The 17,702-nt window shown below is 39.1% G+C and overlaps 1 protein-coding gene across 1 annotated transcript in view; it reads left to right on the forward strand.

Annotated features, from left to right (window-relative positions):
* Positions 1-17,702, forward strand: part of LOC124973472 (zinc finger protein 124-like) — a 145,707-nt gene that overhangs the window by 99,957 nt on the left and 28,048 nt on the right. The window contains exons 5-7 of the mRNA XM_047537390.1: positions 3,900-4,026; positions 4,293-4,353; positions 4,838-5,137. Of these exons, the coding sequence (XP_047393346.1) occupies positions 3,900-4,026; positions 4,293-4,353; positions 4,838-5,137 (488 nt within the window). The remainder of the gene's footprint in view (positions 1-3,899; positions 4,027-4,292; positions 4,354-4,837; positions 5,138-17,702) is intronic.

Consider the following 17,702-nt stretch of genomic DNA (forward strand, 5'->3'; position numbering starts at 1 on the left):
TTTTTAAAACAACATAAAAAGTATTGATATTAAAATATAAGCAGAAAAAATTCAATGGAAAGATAAGAATGTTGATAAAATCACCCAGAAAGTAGAGAGGTGCAAAAAAACAACACTCAAATGACAGAAGTAAAATTTACAGTAAATTGTATTATTTAACATTAATTATCATTATGTAAATTACTTATTCTCATTATTATACAAATATTTTGTGATGCAGAAAATATGCATCCTGCCTGGCATTTGAGTGTGATGCACATGTATTGTAGTGAAATACTGATAAGTAGAATTTCAAGAGCAATGAAGTGTCAAAACTAAAAGTCTATAATCTTCTATCAGTGACACTCTGACAAGAACACTAAATATATTCATGGATAGATAAGCTTTATTCAAGTATCTGCATAAATATGACTTGATGTCAAATGAGAAGTTTTTCCAAAGGGTTAAAATTTATTAAACAATAAAACTCGGTGCTTCCCTTTCGTCTGTCTCTGAATTTAGTTGACAACAGACACACCTTATTAGTAGTCGACACTGCTCATCATCATCACTCACATTTCTCAGATTTTGTGTGGCATTTCCCATTTCTCTGGAAAGCTCTCAAATTGCTTTCAGTAACAGAAGGACAAGGGTTTTATCTGCTCATTTTACTCCAGAGGAAAAAACACATCCTTTGATTCTCTTCATGTGGTTGTGAATGGTGTGCAAATGAGGAATTTGATGTTAACCTACAAAAAATATGATATAATCTCTGTGTGCTATAACAATAACTTCATTTTAATTTTTTCATTAAGGAATTACTTTTATTATTTGTCCACAAAGAAGGTATAAAAAACACCTGTAAAAATTGAAAAAACTCTAAAATCCTGGATTGATGGGTGCCTTGTCAGCACATGCCTATAGTTCCTGAGACTTGGAAGCTGAGGCAGAGGATCACAAATTCAAGGCCAGCCTCAGCAATTTAGTGAGCCCTTGTCTCACAATAAAAATAAAAAGGGCTGTGGGTGTAACTCACTGGTTAAGTGCCCCTGGGTTCGATCCCCAGTACCAAAAAATTTTGAAAAATTAGAATAAAATGAAATCCTGGATGAATAAGATACATCTGTCATTTATAATGAAGAATAAAATGCTAATTCTATGAGAATTTTTTAATTATTTTGATAGGAATTTACTAGAAGTTATCAGAAAAATTTCACACTGGGAGTAGAGCACATGCTTAGCATGCACAAGGCTCTGGATTTGATCCCTAGCAGCAAAACAAAGCAAAAAAAATTTTTCCATGTCAACTCCCAATTTAGTTTGAAAGCAACACAGTTGTTGACAGGCACTAATGATACTACTCTGGAAGGAAAAGATTTGTACACAAGGAAAGTGGGACCCATTCATGGAATAGATGGAAGTGTTCTTTCATTTTTTCCTTACATTTTCAATAAAAGTACAAATATACACATAGTCAAAAATGCATGTAGACAGAATGATCTAAAATAATAAATACACTTTTGCTAAATATGGCAGATCTGATATCTTCAAAACCCTTTAAAGAGTCATGTGAGTAACACCAACTAAGTCTTTTCAGGCCTTTGGAACGGGTTGTTGCTCCTATAATACCTCTGCTACAGAGAAGCATGCAGTCTTCTTCAAAAGAAAATTTAAAGGGCAATATGCACACACTGCTCAGAGACAGCAAAATCCAGGTAGCACCTCAGACACCACAGAGTCTCCCAGGTAACATCCAGAGACACTGCTGCAGGAACTCAGCCAAGTCCTCCCTCCGTGCCATGGATCTTCCAAGCTAGCTGCACATCCTTGGGAAGAGAGTGACTCATCTAGTGTGTAAGGAGAGGAGGACGGCATCCTCAAAGAGGTGAACTAAAAGCGCTTCTGCCGCCTCTTGAAGGGCCAACAGGCCTGGCCTTGCCAATCGAAGTTCACCCCATGTGTGACTCTCATACATATTTCTCTTGCCAGGTGGCTGCAGGGTACTTCCTTATCAAGAGTTCTGTGCTCTTCAGCTTTTTGATCTTAAACCAGGACATTTCTCCACTGCTGCCAGGAAGAACCTAGGGAGGTTCCCCGCTGCGGGATACTAGGGTGCAGACTCGTGGGGCATCTCTTTTGGGCCTCAGGTTTGCAGCTCCGGAGGCACAAGCCCATGGCAGGCCTTGAAATGTCCCAGCGCAAGGCCGCCCATGGCCTTCCGGGTTCAGGTGCTGAAAGTCGGCTACAGAGAGAGGATGGAGAGGACCCTGCAGCGTGCCACACAGGAGCTGGTGTTCCTAGAATGCTAATTTTAAGTCCTTTGGGTGTAAACCCAGGAGTGGGAGAGCTGAGTCAAATGGTGGTTCCATTCCAAGTTTTCCTAGGAATCTTCATACCAATCTGCAGCTCCACCAATGTATGAGTGTGCCTTTTCCCCCACATCTTCACCAACACTGCTTGTAGCTTGTATTCTTGATCATTGCCATTCTGACTGGAGTGATGTGAAATCTACCAGTAGTTTTGATTTGCATTTCTCTAATTGCTACAGATGATGAACACTTTTCATGTTTGTTGTTCAATGCATTTCTTCTTAGACCTTTTATTGATTGGGTTATTTGCTTTTCTGTTTTAAGTTTTTGAGTTCTTTGTATCCTGGAGATTAGTGCTCTATCTGAAGTGCATGTGGTAAAGATTTTCTCCCATTCTGTAGGATCTCTCTTCATGTTATTTATGTTTCCTTTGCTGAGAAGCTTTTAGTTTGAATCCATCCCATTTATTGATTCTTAATTTTACTTCTTGCACTTTAGCAATCTTGTTAAGGAAGTCAGGTCCTAAACCAACATGAAGATTTGGGCCTGATTTTTCTTCTATAGAGATAGAGGTTTAACTTCATTTTGTTACATATAGATTTCCAGTTTCCCCAGCACCATTTGTTCCAACAGGCTATCTTTTTTCAAACAGTCTATTTTTGGCACCTTTGTCTTATATGAGATAACCATATTTATATAGGTTTTCTCTGTGTCTTCTGTTTTGTACCATTGGTCTGCCACATCTATTATGGTGCCAATATTATCTATGTGGGTTGTTCTCTAAGTCTTCTATTTTGTACCATTTGTCTACACATCTATGTTGGTGCCAATACCATGCTGTTTTTGTGACTGTTGCTCTGTAGTATAGTTTAAAGGCTAGTGTTGTGATGCATTCTGCTTCACTCTTCTTACTAAAGACTGCCTTGATTATTCTGGATTTCTTACTTTTCCAAATGAATTTCATGATTGCTTTTTCTGGTTCTATGGAGAATGTCATTGGGATTTTAATAGGAATTGTATGAATATGTATAACACTTTTGGTAGTAAGGCCATTTTGACAATATTAATTCTGCCTGTTCCAAGAACATGGAAGATCTTTCTTCTTCTAAGGTCTTCTTCAGTATTTTTCTTTAGTAGTTCTGTAGTTTTCATTGTAGTGGTTTTTTCACCTCTTTTGTTAAGTTGATTTCCAAGTATTTTATTTTTGTTCCTATTGTGAATGGGGTAGTTCATCTAATTTCTCTTACAGTGGGATCATCACTTATGTATAGAAATGCATTTGACTTATGTGTATTTTTTGTATCCTGTTTTATATCCTGCTGAATTCATTATGAGTTCTAGAAGTTTTCTATGGGAATTTTTTGGATCTTCTAATATAGAATTATGGCATCAGCAAATAATGATAGTTTGCATTCTTCTTTTCCTATTGATACCCCTTTAATCTCTTTCACTTGTGTAATTGCTGTGGTTAAGAGTACAAGTTTTGATGACCAATCATGGACTAAATATTTGAAGATCACGGAAACATGAGAACATCTCACATGTTGAGAATACTGGCCCTCATGTTGTCAGTCTTTCCTGGCATGCACTACATTTTGTGGGATATTTTAGAACTCAGTGGCCTTCGAGGATGTGGCTGTGAACTTCACCAAGGAAGAGTGGGCTTTGCTGGATCCTTCCCAGAAGAATCTCTACAGAGATGTGATGCAGGAAGTCCTTAGAAATCTGGCTTCTCTAGGTAAGGATGATGTTTCATTACATAGTAAAAGACAGATCCCCTGGGAGTACTATTTTTCTCCTCATGAATTTGGAATGTGGGAAGGGAGTACTTTGGGGAATAAATTTGGACTAATATCATTGTACTGTGCAGCATAAATAACCTAGAATTTTTCCTCCCTTTTCATCTTTTTTTATTGGTGCATTATAGTTGGCCAAATTGTAATTCTCACAATTCTTTCTGAAATCTTGCTGATTCATAATGACTGTTCTGGGTCTATATTTTAGGTGACAGATGGGAGTTCCAGAACATTGAAGATCAGAACACAATTGCCAAGAGAGATGTAAGGTAATTTGTAGTCATGAGAGGAAACAGAGTGCCTTGAGGGAATTCTAACATGTCCTATAATTTTACAAATAAGCAAAGAATCATGATATAAATTATGTTTATTCTTTTATCACCAGATATGAACTTTAATGTAGGACACATGTTTTGTGTTTTCAAAATAATGGATATTTGACGGTACTAACAAACTGCATTTATGATAGCACTGTTTTTGTAGTAGCTATAAAGGAACATTGTTGCAAAGTGATCATGATATTGCCTTTCAAACAGTTTAGATATGACAGAAAACCAGTATTTTCCTACTGTGCTTGTAATTTTTTTACAGAAGTCATATGGTAGGCTCTGTAAAAATTTTAAAAAATACTCAGTGTGGAAAAACCTTCAGTAAGATTCCAAGTCCAATCTTAAAGGGACATTCCTGCTAGAAAGTTCCATGTGAAAGGAGTATTTATGAGCAGATCTTCATATGTCAATTTTTCTTTAATAGGCCCATTATATCTCATTCTGCAAACAAAGCATATGAGAAAAAGGAGAGTGGAGGGAAGACATATAAACTTAAACAGAACAGAAAAACCTTCATTCCTCTCACGAGTGTTCCAAGACATGTGTCAGAGCACACTGTAAATGGACCTTATGGATGTTTGACATGGGGAAGAGAGTTGAGTTCCAGTTTTCAAGAATATGGAGGATCTCATACTGGGGAGAATCCATGTGAATGTAAGGAACTTGGGAAAGGCTTCTCTGGTTCAAATTACTTTCAAATAGATGTACAAACTCATACTGGAGAGTATGTGATATCACACATGTATCACATTTTCTTTACCTATTCATCTGTTGAAGAGCATCTAAGTTGGTTCCATAATTTAGCTATTGTGAATTGAGCTGCTGTGAACATTAATGTGGCTGTGTCACTGTAGTATGTTGATTTTTACATATGGCTTTCCATTTTTCCCAGCACCATTTGTTGAATAAGCTATCTTTTCTCCAGTGAATGTTTTTGGCACCTTTGTCTAGTATGGGATACCTGTATTTATGTGGGTTTGTCTCTGTGTCTTCTATTCTGTACCATTGGTCTACATGTCTGTTTTGGTGCCAATACCATGCCATTTTTATTACTGTAGCTCTGTAGTATAGTTTGAGGTCTGGTATTGTGATGCCTCCTGCTTCACTTCTCCTTGCTAAGAATTGCCTGGCTATTCTGGGTCTTTTATTTTTCCAAATTAATTTCATGGTTGCTTTTTGTAGTTCTATGAAGAATGTCATTCACATTTTTAATAGGAATTGCATTAAATTTGTGTAACGCTTTTGGTAGTATGGCCATTTTGACAATATTAATTCTGCATATCCAAGAGCATGGGAGGTCTTTCCATCTTCTAGGTCTTCTTCAATTTCTTTTTTAAGTGTTCTGCAGTTTTCATTTTGAGGTCTTTCACCTCTTTTGTTAGATTTATTCCTAAGTATTTTTTTGAGGCATTTTTGAATGGGGTAGTGTTTTTTATTTCTCTTTCAATGAATTCATTACTGATGTATAGGAATGCATTTGATTTATGGGTATTGATTTTATATCCTGTTACTTTGCTGAGTTGATTTATGAGTTCTAGAAGTTATCTGGTAGAGTCTTTTGGGACTTCTAAATGTAGAATTATGTCATTGGGAAATAGTGATATTTTGCGTTATTCTTTTCCTATTTATATCTCTTTAAATTCTTTGGTCTGTCTGATTGCTCTGGCTGACTGTCATTCATAGCCCAATAAAAAACATCTACCTCAAGTGCTCTGGAAGGACATTCTATCGGGACAATGGAAAGGCCCGGATCCGGTATTAATCTGGACCCGAGGGTCTGTTTGTGTTTTCCCGCAGGACGCACAATCGCCAGTTTGGGTGCCTGAAAGATTGGTCATGGCTTCCTCAATAGAAAACCAAGAACAACAAGAAGATGTGGAAGTTCCTCCAACTGCTGTTGTTGATGATCCCTCACCATGTTAATGGAGGAGCCGTGCGTTACCTATGGGGGATAGTAAAGGCGTGGCCTTGCTCTTTGCCCCTTACTAACTCTTCCAATCTATATCCTCCTATTCTTACCACTAATTCCACATTAGGGTTACCTACTGTACCCTTTTCTCCTGACTTAGCACCCTTCCCAAATGGCTCCTACGACTTAGCAGGTTATGTGGGAAACTCCCCCCAAGTTTGGTTATGCTAGACCGGTAGTCAGAGATGGGTAAGATTAGTGAAGAGCTCATACCAACCTAAGACAGGAAATGAAGATATAAGCTTCATTTTCAGATGATGGGTAAGGATGTTGCTCTGTCATGGACAACCTAAGACAGGCAAGGTCTTTTTATAAACAAACGGGGAGATGTGGGCTGGCAGGGAGCCAAAGGGCATGCTTGGTATGCCTGGAGAAAAATAGGAAGCTGTTAAAATTGGCTACAGGTATGCTTGAGCTCGTGATTGCTTGACCTTTAACAGGATTGGGTGGACATATCTGATCAAAATTGCTTATGCATGAGACTGCTTATATATAGAGGTTGTTATCCGAATTTAAAAAAAAGCTCCTTCATGACAATCTGAAGTGTACGTATCTTTATGTCCCGCTGGATGGCGACATGAGTCAATGCAAGAAGGTTCTGAGGAGAAATGACTTTGCTGTGAGAGTATTAACCCAACCAGTGAATTAATTCCCTGATAGGGATTAACTGAGTGGTAACTTGCCCAATCCAACACCATCAAACCTGTGGTTCTGGTGAGGGGCAATGAGGGATTAGAAAAGTAAAGACTCACAAACGTAGATTTTAAAGGAGGTGGAGTGCTGCTTTTTGATGGAAAGAAGCTCTAAAGAGTTATGCCAGCAATCTTTATTTATATGTGTCTCATGATCAGGTTAAAGACTGTGCAAGCCTTATTGTTTGTATTCAGGAAAGTTACAGAAATGAGGACATCTCTGTAGCTTTTCCACAGTTGAAATCCACAGTTGCAAAGTGCAATGTTGAAAGCTTTGTGTAGCTCTCAAGGAAGTCCATTACTTAAAGTTACTGTTAAGTGGGCAGGAGCAGAAGTGCAGGTGGTAGAACACTGTGGTTTTCCAGCATAAGAATTCCTGTATTCCCAGGGACTGTTTGTGTGTGATCAAGGTCAGAGGTGGTAGGACTTTTGCACAGAGCCTCCTCATGCAGGGCATTGTCAAAGCAGGTAAGCATCCTGTGCTGTTGCATGAGAACATTCCCAGGCATGCCACAGCCATGAGGTCATCAGACACCCCTAGTCTTAGCCACTGCTCTCCCATCCTCTGTCATCCTATCCTCTGTCACCACTCTCCACATTAACTGAATTTGTAGGGTGTGACTGGATGACATGGGACTTGGGGGGTTGGCTTTGGGTATATATTTGTGTTTAGCCAGTGGAGACCTCTCTGCTTCCTGATCCTGGTGTGAGCTGCTTCTCTCTGGCACACTCTTCTACCTTATGTTCTGCTTCACCTCAAGCCCTGAGAAATAGAGCCTGCTGTTTATGGATTAAGACCTCTGAAACCATGAGCCCTTAAGTAATCTTTTCCACATCTACAATTGTGCTGGTTGAGTCATTTAGTCACAGCAGCAAAAATAGCTGACTGAAACAAGCCCTGTGAATGTAAACAATGTGAAAAAGCGTTCACTTGTTCTAGTCATTTTCAAATACATGTCCTAATTCATACTGGAGAGAAGTGTTACAGATGTCCAGTGTTAGAAAGCCTCCATTTTTCCTTCTTGCCTTGACAGATATAAATCAATTCATATTGGAGAGAAGCCTTATAAATGTAAGCAATGTGGCAAAGCCTTCACTCAGTCCAGTTACCTTGACTTACACGGACAAATTCATACTGGGGAGAAATGATGGCTGTTAACAATGTGGTAAATCCTTCATTATCTCTGATTATCTTCACAGACATGAATGATTTATTGAGAGAAGACTTACAAATGTAAGCAATGTTGCAAACCCCTCACTAGGTCCAGTCACCTTCACACACATGAATAAACTCAAACTGCAGAGAAGCACTTTGAATGTAAGAAATGTGGGACAGCATTCACTAATTTTGCTCACATTAATTGGCACAAAATAGGTCATACTGGAGAGAAAGTGAATGTAAAGAGTGGGCAAAAGCCTTCAGTAACTAAATCTTACTTTCATATAAATGTACTGTCTCATACTAGAGAGAAACCTCACAGATATAAATATGAGACACCCTTCACTAGTTCAAATTGCCTTCAAATTCATTGTGAAGATTAATTGGGGTCCAGCTACAAAGGCGAAGGGGAGAGCAATAAAGAGGCAAGCACACAGGATGGCTTCCTTGGAGAAGTCAGTTCAGTTTTATTAACTATTCCAGGGTCATATCAATTACATTAGGTTATATAGTACAGTTAGCTGTGTGCATATGAAGCTCATATAACTCACTCGCTTCTCAGAGTTCACTAGTAACAAATATTTTTATAATAAGGTAATGTCTCCAGGCCTCAAGAACAGAGGAGCTGCAGAGCATTTCTAAACCATTCAAACAGGGAGTCTATTGTCTTATGGAGATTGCTCAACTCAAGGACATCACTCCTTTGTACTTTCACTGGCCTGAAATGTCTACAACTCCCCTTTTCTGTTTTGTATGGCCTTTTAAATAACTTCTGCTTAAGGAAGGTGGAAGGAGAAAGCAAGACAGACATTGGGAAAAACAAGCACAGCATAATAAGGCAAGTGTCAATAAACATCCTCCACTGTAAAGCTGTTTGATCCATGTAAAATTTGGTAGTCATGAGGTTAACCAGTCTAGTAAATCCCAACCTCTATCATCTATTGCACCTTTTGTACAATGTCTTTAAGATGATCCAATTTTTTGAATGGGATTACTGTTATCAGTTAAATGGAAACAACCACACATTTTGAAATTCCTGGCATCTCTTATGATATAACAACAGCAGATAATCAATAGCAGCCATATTTTCAAGAATAGTATGATGGATACAAATTTCAGAAGAATTAACAATTTCTGCTAAGTACGGGGCACTACCAATGAGGATACAACAATAGAGGAATAACACAATAGCGAAAATAGGTGTGGCATTTTGGGTTAGTTCGGCAGAACCATAACAAAGTTTTCTGGGATATGATTAAACCCATCTATACTAACAATTGTTTAGCAGATGTTGTTAAACTCTTTTTATGCCTCCAAAGTCACTAGATGATTTGAAGACCAGAGTTTCCTTGGGCCTCTCTTTCTTCCTGGAGGTTCCTTCTTTGAATCAGTGTCCTCTTCATCCAGAATGAAATGGAATTTGGGAATCAAATTGTGAAGTCCTTGATGGCAACTCATGATGATTGATGGGTCTCATACACCTGGCAGGAATCCAAACAGGACTTACAGGAGTAAGAACAGCAGCATATACGCTCACCCATATGACTGAAGGTACAGGTTCCTGCCAAATGGAATCTGGTGGAACTTGTTATTTTACAGAAAACAATGAGTGGTTCCTTAGGGGTAAAATGTCCAAGGCAGAGGACCAGTGATGTGTATTATCTTTATTTTGTACATTAAGAGCACTCGTTGTGAACAAGGCAATATCAAGAACATTATTAACATGAGTTAGACTAGGTTGTCCTTTTTATTTTTGTTTTAAAAGGCTCTTTTTTAGCTGTGATATGCATGTTCAACTAAGGCCTGCCTAGTAGGACTGTGGGGAATTCCATGGGTTAAAATCATATTCCATTGCTTTCAAACCTGAGCAAAGGCACTAGAAGTGGAAGGAGGGGCCTTGTCAGTTTTTAAAACAAGGAAGTTTACCCATGGCGGCAACGCAAATTAGCACATGAGATACAGGCTGAGACCTTCTCTGAACAACGTGCACTGGCCCATGAAAGGTCTGAGGACATATCTGTGGTGACATGTAAGAAGGAATAGGGATGAAAAGGAGGGAAATGAGTTACATCCATCTGCTAAAGGGCATTAGAATGTAAACTTTGAGGGTATACAATTTCCCAAGTAGAGTATTGGAAGGGTGTGTAATGAGAGCAATTATTAAAAATGAAAAAGACCTGTTGAGAAGAAATATAAAATGTTTTCATTAAAGACTGAGCATTTTGATGAAAAAATGGCATATGAAAAGAGAGACTAAAGTGATTTCATAGCAACATCAGCATGGGCATTTCCCTTAGTGAGTGGTCTAGGAATCTTGCTATGTATGTGAGCAAGAAATATTGAAGCTGTATGTGCCTATGAAAGAGATTGAAGAGTGATAAACAGGGATAACAAATTAGAGTCGAAATGAGGTGACAAAATTGCAGGAGAAATATGAGGCATCAGTTTTTCTATATACTGAGAATCTGTAATGATGTTTAAGGTGGTGGGAAATGTAGGAGCCAAAATAATTGTATTGAATTCTGCTCCCTGAGGAGGTTTGAGGCAATGTGCAGTAATCAGTCCATTTGTTATCAGTGAATATAGATACCGTACCCTGTTGTTTCCTCCATCAGTGTAGACAGTAATCCCACTGGAAAGTGGAATGGGGGAGATTATGGAAGAAGGAGCATGAAAGACTTAACACAAAAGGAAACACATTTATCATGAGTTGCATGGAAAACAATAGGAGCTAAAAAAATCAGTTAAGATAGCTTGAGAATATGAAGAAAATTGTAAACACTGTGAGTGTAAAATCTTTCCATACGTAAGATAAAAGTACATGAATATCTCTTCCTGTAAGAGAGAAAATACAATTGTGTACATCTGAGATCAATTGTGCATACATATCAGCATAAAGGAGAACACTCCTTCCTGAAAAGTGAGGAGAACATATCCACTCTATTATATACAAGTCTTGATTATAAATGGCAACAACTGCAGCAAAGGCATAGGCTTTCCAGTTAAGATTATTAGAGATAAAGGAACATCGATTGTTGGAAGTCTGTAAGAACTGTAGATAATTTTTCATTAAGATGCTGAAGAGCAGTGCAGTAGTTAACTGGATAAAACTGGTGGGATTATTTTTTTTAACAACTCAAAAAAGTGACAGTGAATCAATAGTTAAAGAAATATAAGGTCAGGCCCAATTTAAATGTCCTAAAAATTGTTGTAAATGAACAAAGGAAAATGTAGAAGGAGAGTCAATTTTGGAATATGGAATGGAATAATGTTGGAGTATTTTGTGTTCTAAATAGTTAATAGGGAGTTGTCATTAAATTTTCTCTGTGGCCACATGGAGGCCAGATTGTAATAGAATGTGCTGCACTTTAATTAAAGTATCTTCTGTAAGTTTTGGCTCAGCGATCAAAATATAATCCATATAATGATACACAAGAATGTGTGGGAATAATTGTTGGAAAGGTCGAAGAGCCTTATTTACAAAATGTTGACATAATGTGGGGCTATTTAACATACCTTGAGGAAGAACATTCCACTGATATCTATCAACAGGATTATGGTGATTGAAAACAAGAATTGTGAGGGCACATTTTTCTCGATCATCAAGAAAGACAGGAATAGTAATAATTAAAAAAAAACAGGCCTATTACACATAAGAAAACATCCTGTGGAATTAGTGTTAGGCAATCCATAGTGAAGTGGACCCATAGGGTTATATACATTTATTTCTCTTAAATCTTGTAATAATTTCCATTTCCCTGATATCTTTTTCATGATAAAAATGGGCATATTCCATGGACTAGTGTAAGGTCCAATGTGTCTGTCCCAATTGAAACTGGTCTTGAATGAGGGCCTCTGCAGCTGCCACAGTCTCCTTAGACAATGGCCATTGTTCTCCCCAGACAGGACTGGTGAACTTTCATTTTAATGGCAAGGTGGTCAAATCCTCAGAGGTCCCTATTATAAAGGTGATTCCATAGACATTCGTAACTTGTGCAAGATGTCTCTGCCCCATATAGGAAAGGGAACTGCCATAATGTATGGTTGAATATCAATAATAACTTGCCATTGGTTAGAAGGGGTGGAGCCCTTATGGAGCCCTGGGGCAGCCATAGAGAGCTCTTAAACACATGTTTATTATTGCCTCCTATGCCCCAAACCGGGGTGGCCCTTTGTAAGGGCCATGCATGAGATCACATTGAGAGGGGTGTAACTGTAACATCAGTACTGGTGTCCAGCAACCCTGTGATTGACAGCCCATTTAAACAAAGGGCTAACTTTGGTCTATTTTCAGTAATAGGTAAACATGCTCCAATAACAATGCAACCAAACCCTGCATTCGCTCTTTCATTTAGGGGTTGTTGTGCAGTAATATAAGGCATGACAAGAGCTATGGAGGATCCTTTGGGGAGATATAAGGGTATATGAGACCACACTTTAATATATATTACACGAGTATAATCAGAATCAATTACTCCAGGAATTACAAATTTTCCTTTTTTTACCACTGTATGAGCAGGGCAAAATTAAACCTAAGGTACCTTTGGGTAGAGGTCCTTGAATTTGGGTAGCAATTTTAAATACTACCCCAGGGAGACATTCTTGAGCATCCTCAGTAGTAGTCAAACCTATTTCTGTGCTCCCTCTAGTGGCATGAAAGAATTTGTGGAATGAGCTTTTGTTTGAATTGGAAACATTTGTGAAGGAGACATCTGTGTATGTAGGTAAAAAGGGTTCCTCCCCCTTTGGCCCTGGGTTGGGAGATAACCCATAATTGAGTTTCCCAACATGTCTGCTTTAGATCTGTATTGCTTAGCCCAATGAAATCTTTTATGACAGATTGAATATGTCTCGGCCACTTTTGTGGCCCCCCCTTTTTTTTTTTAATCTTACAGTCCTTTTGAAGATGACAAGGCTTTTTACAATTGTAACAGATTTTATCAGGGGGCATTAAAGCAGCAGCCAGTAAAGCTGCTTCATGAGTTTCACTTCCAACATTCTGACATTCCGTTATTAAATCAGAAAGTGTAGTATCCACTTCATGGTAAATAGATTTCATTACTTCCAGTTGTTTGGTCAGACTATTGGTAGTCTCCAAATTGTCTACTTATCTTTCAATAACTTTAGTCAATTGGTTAACAAAATCAATGAAAGGCTCCCCTGAGGTTTGTTGAATTACAGAAAAGGACTTGGAAGGATCCCTAGTGTCTGGGATCCTTCTCCATGCTTTACAGAGTTAGGTTCTTATGTGCAAAATGGATGTGGGCAAATGAGCTTGTTGTGATGTCCTTCTTTGATCCATGCCAAATAAATTGTCATAATCAATATTAACATTTTCCTGAGCATTATTCTCAGCTTGAGCATGGGTTAAATCAGAGTATTCTTATAAAAACACTATTTTGAGCAGGATAAGAAACCATTTTTACCAATGCTTTCCAATCATTGGGAACCAAGGCATAACCCATCCCCAGCCCCTTTATCATATTACGAGTGAAATTACTATTAATTCCAGTCTCCAATATGTTCATTTTTTGGCTGATTAACATTGTTTAATGGGGCAGACAGCCAAGGTGTGGGGTTCTCCCTCTGTAGCTGCCTGCCTGAGACAGTTAGATAAATGAGAATGGAGGAAAAAGGGGAGGGAGAGGAGTAGGAATGTAAGGAGAGGCCTGAGAAAAAAAACTTGAGTCTTAGAGACAACCAGAGAAGTTTGTGGCTCTGCCAAGGCTATTTTTGAGATAGCATCTTTACAGGACTACCAAGCATGTAACACAGGTAGGAGCCCTTGGCTCCTCGTGCAATTTTTTACTTATACCTTCCCAACCCTTAGGTCTCAAGGACCCACTCTCCAGACACCATGGGCAGCAAGAATCTATTTCAGACAGCAAAGCAGCAAGATCAGCATTCCTTATGGTATGCTTAGCCTTACGATGCAAATAAGGAAGTTCAGCCTGATGACAGTGTTGAGCGTCAGACAGGGAATTCCCCATAGATTACCAGTGGGATCAGTACCAGTCAATGAGAGACACGTCAGATCCTGTTCCAGGCCGTAAGCTATCCCCTTCTGTCAACATGTCCAGAAGGGTCCGTGCTTGGGCACCAGCTGTAAAGGTTAATTGGGGTCCAGCTAAAAAGGTAAAGGGGAAGCAATAAAGAGGCAAGCACACAGAATGGTGAACAGCAAGAAATGTCTTCTGTGGGAAAGCCAGTTTGGTTTTATTATCTATTCTAGGGTCATATCAAGTTACACTAGGTTACAGAGTGTGGATAGCTTTGCACAAGTGCAAATCACAAAATTTCCTTGCCTCTCAGAGTCCACTAATACCACATGTTGTTATATTAATATAATGTCTCCAGACCTCAGGACAGAGGAGCTGCAGAGCATTTCTAACTCATTCAAACTGGGTGCCTGTTGTGTCCTGAGAAGTTTGCACAACTCAAGGACAACACTCCTCTGTATAGACACTAGCCTGAAATCCCTTCAATACATACATCATACTGAAGAGAAAGCCTTTGAATGTCAGAAATGTGATAAAGTCTTCACTAGGTCTGCTTACCTCACTGACATGAAAAATGCATAGTGGAGAGAAGCCCTGTGAACACAAATGATCTGGGAAAGCCTTCACTTGTCACAGTTACATTCTGAAACAAAAATCTCATACTTGAGTGAAGCCCTGTTACTAAAGAGAAGGAAAAGCCATCCATTATTGCAAATCCCTTTTAAACCTGAAAGTAGTTCTATTGGAGAAAAGCCCATTGAATGCAAAAAAATGACAAATCATCTAATATTTTTTCACCTTCAAATACATGAAAGGACTTGTGAAAAGTTGAGTTGAAGGAAGGAAGAAATATACATATATGTGTGTGTATATAAAATCATTGAGTGTTCTCTATAGTCTTCAAAGCATTTCACTCACTGGGGAATACAAAGCCTGAATGCGTGATGTTTCATTTTACTTTCTATGCATGAAGTGACTTGTGAATGTGGGGTTTATGGGAAAGCTTCGTTTTCCCAGTTCCTTGAAAGACACAAAATGTGTTCACAAAGGTAAAAAACCCTATGCAATAGTAAATATTATACAGGATTCCAGAGTTCCAGTTCTCTTCATATACTACCCAGATTTCCATTCCTGTGTCACAACACATGATAAATCAACCTACGGGAGGAAAGATGACCATGAGATTTTCTCCAAAACTGGGTGGCTCTTTGGGGTGGTCTGAGGTCACTTACAACATCATGGTAAATGAACAGAGAAGGGCAGTCCCCATGATGGCAGCAGCAAGAGGATGAAGAGAGAGGAACAGGCTAGCAACCAGAAACCCGATGGCTGTTTTTGTTTAAGATCACTGTTTTCATGTCATCTTAGTACAACAGGTCACAATAAATTAGGTAGATATGAATGTGACCTGTGGTATAAAAGTTGTTACAATAAGTAATCTAAATGCCATGCAGCTGTGTCTGAGTTAAAATACTGAATGTTCAACTATCATGAGGTTGGATTTACCCATTCTGACTTTTTAAATTTGTAAAAACATATATTCTTTCTATTGTTACATGTGTCCTCTTCCATGTTAAAAAATGTTAAGAGGGAGCATATGGTTCTAGAATTTGTGCAATAAGACTTTTTAAATTATTGTTTTAAGACAAACCCTTTCACTTTTGCTCATTTCCTTGATTTTCACTACAGATAAGTGTACTGAGCTTTCTGATTGGTATATATGGGTTTCAATGCAAATTGTGTAATAAAGATATGTTTTTGATGAGAAACTTGTTAAAAGAATGAAAGTGTGACTTATTAGAAATAAATCACCAATTCAGGATTGTTCATAGTGTGGATATAAAAATCAAATAAAGCAGCAGGGAAGCAGTAAGTCATAGAGGTGTAAAGGATTTGCAAGGTGAGTGTGTGTGGTAAGGACAATTGAAATTGATGATCACAGTGATGTTATAATGGTGTGGTATCGCGTTCCCTCTGGCCGCAGAGAGAGACATGACAAACGTCTGAAGCTTTGGAAGTTTATTGTGCACAGTTCTCTCGCTCTCTTTCCCTCTCCTGCACTCCACTCCTCTCCCGCTTGGCTCTCGCCTGCTCCGCCCGCTTCGCTTCTCCCGCTCGGCTCTCGCCCTCGCTCGCACTCTTCTTCCCCGCTTCTACTCCTCGCTTCTGCTACTTCTCCCCCCACCCAGGAGGTTACCAAGCTTATATACACTTCAATCAATCAGGGGAGAGTACACGAGGTGAACGCACGGACAGCTGCAGGCATAGAATAGGTACACGAGGGAGGCATGCTCTAATCACATCGTTAACTAGCCAATCATTAGAACTTGCTGGTTGTTTACTGTATAGCTGACCGCTTTTGGCTCAGCGCCAGGTGCCATCTTGACCGTGCCCAAGGCTGGGGGTCCCGGGAACCCCGACATATCCCCCTTCTTTATTATTAAACTAAGGCTCGGGACCGTGTCTGTCTTAGGCTGAGTGGTCAGCATATGTCCTTACCCGTCATCAGAGCCTGCAGAGCATGCTGCAGCTCCTGTCTTAGGTTGGTACATAGCCACCTCCTTCATTACCCGTCTCTGACTACCGGTCCAGCATCAAGAGCCATATTAATGGGGAGCTGTTGGCCTCTAGGGCGGTCATGGCCTGATGAAAGATAATTCGATCTCTCTATTGGCTAGCTCGCAGATGCATGCCAAAACGAATGAAGAGAAGGAAGCCAAGGCGGAGGAGTACTATCATAGTTCCTAAGCCTGCCCACTGTTTGACAAATCTATAAGTAGAAGAAAAACTATTTAGCCATATTAGATACAGAAACAATATGCACCCTAGTAGAATTAGCTTTGACAATTTCAGCTCTCGATTTTGAAGTAAGACCATCAAATTGACAAGATAGGCTGACAATTTTTCTAGGTAACCCAGCTGCGGTGCTGGAACTATCATATACAATAGGGGTAACACAAACAGTTCTTAAGGAATAAACGCATCCCAGTCCCAAAAGTTCTTGCAAGATATCCACTTGTTCTTGCAGCAAGTCCACTCTCTGATTTACAAGAAGTAAGCCTGCTGTTAGATGCTGGTTTAGAGTCTCTATAGTCTGTAAGGCTGCAGCTGTATTTTCGGCCGAGTAATTGTTGTTACTATATGTTTGTGTCAATGCTGCTGCTGCAGAGGCTGCAATGGCAGTGATCACAGCTGCTGTGATGCCAAAATCTCTTCTGTTTCTTGACAATAGCACTGGCAATTCTGCATCTGCAACAGAAACTAGGACTGGTAGGAAGGTAGGAACACACATTAAGACTGCCGCGGGAACATTCCAACATTGAGGGAGATTGAGAGAAACATCTTTTTTGTTTGTTAGCAGAAACATAGAAGGGGAAAAACACAAACTGGCATAGGTGGAAACATAATATTTCTGGTCCTCCTAAGAGACTGAAAAGAGGTTGTAGGTTAGTTCAAGGGGGGAAAGGCTA

Source organism: Sciurus carolinensis (genome assembly GCF_902686445.1).
Source record: "Sciurus carolinensis chromosome 19 unlocalized genomic scaffold, mSciCar1.2 SUPER_34, whole genome shotgun sequence".
Taxonomy (NCBI): Eukaryota; Metazoa; Chordata; class Mammalia; order Rodentia; family Sciuridae; genus Sciurus; species Sciurus carolinensis.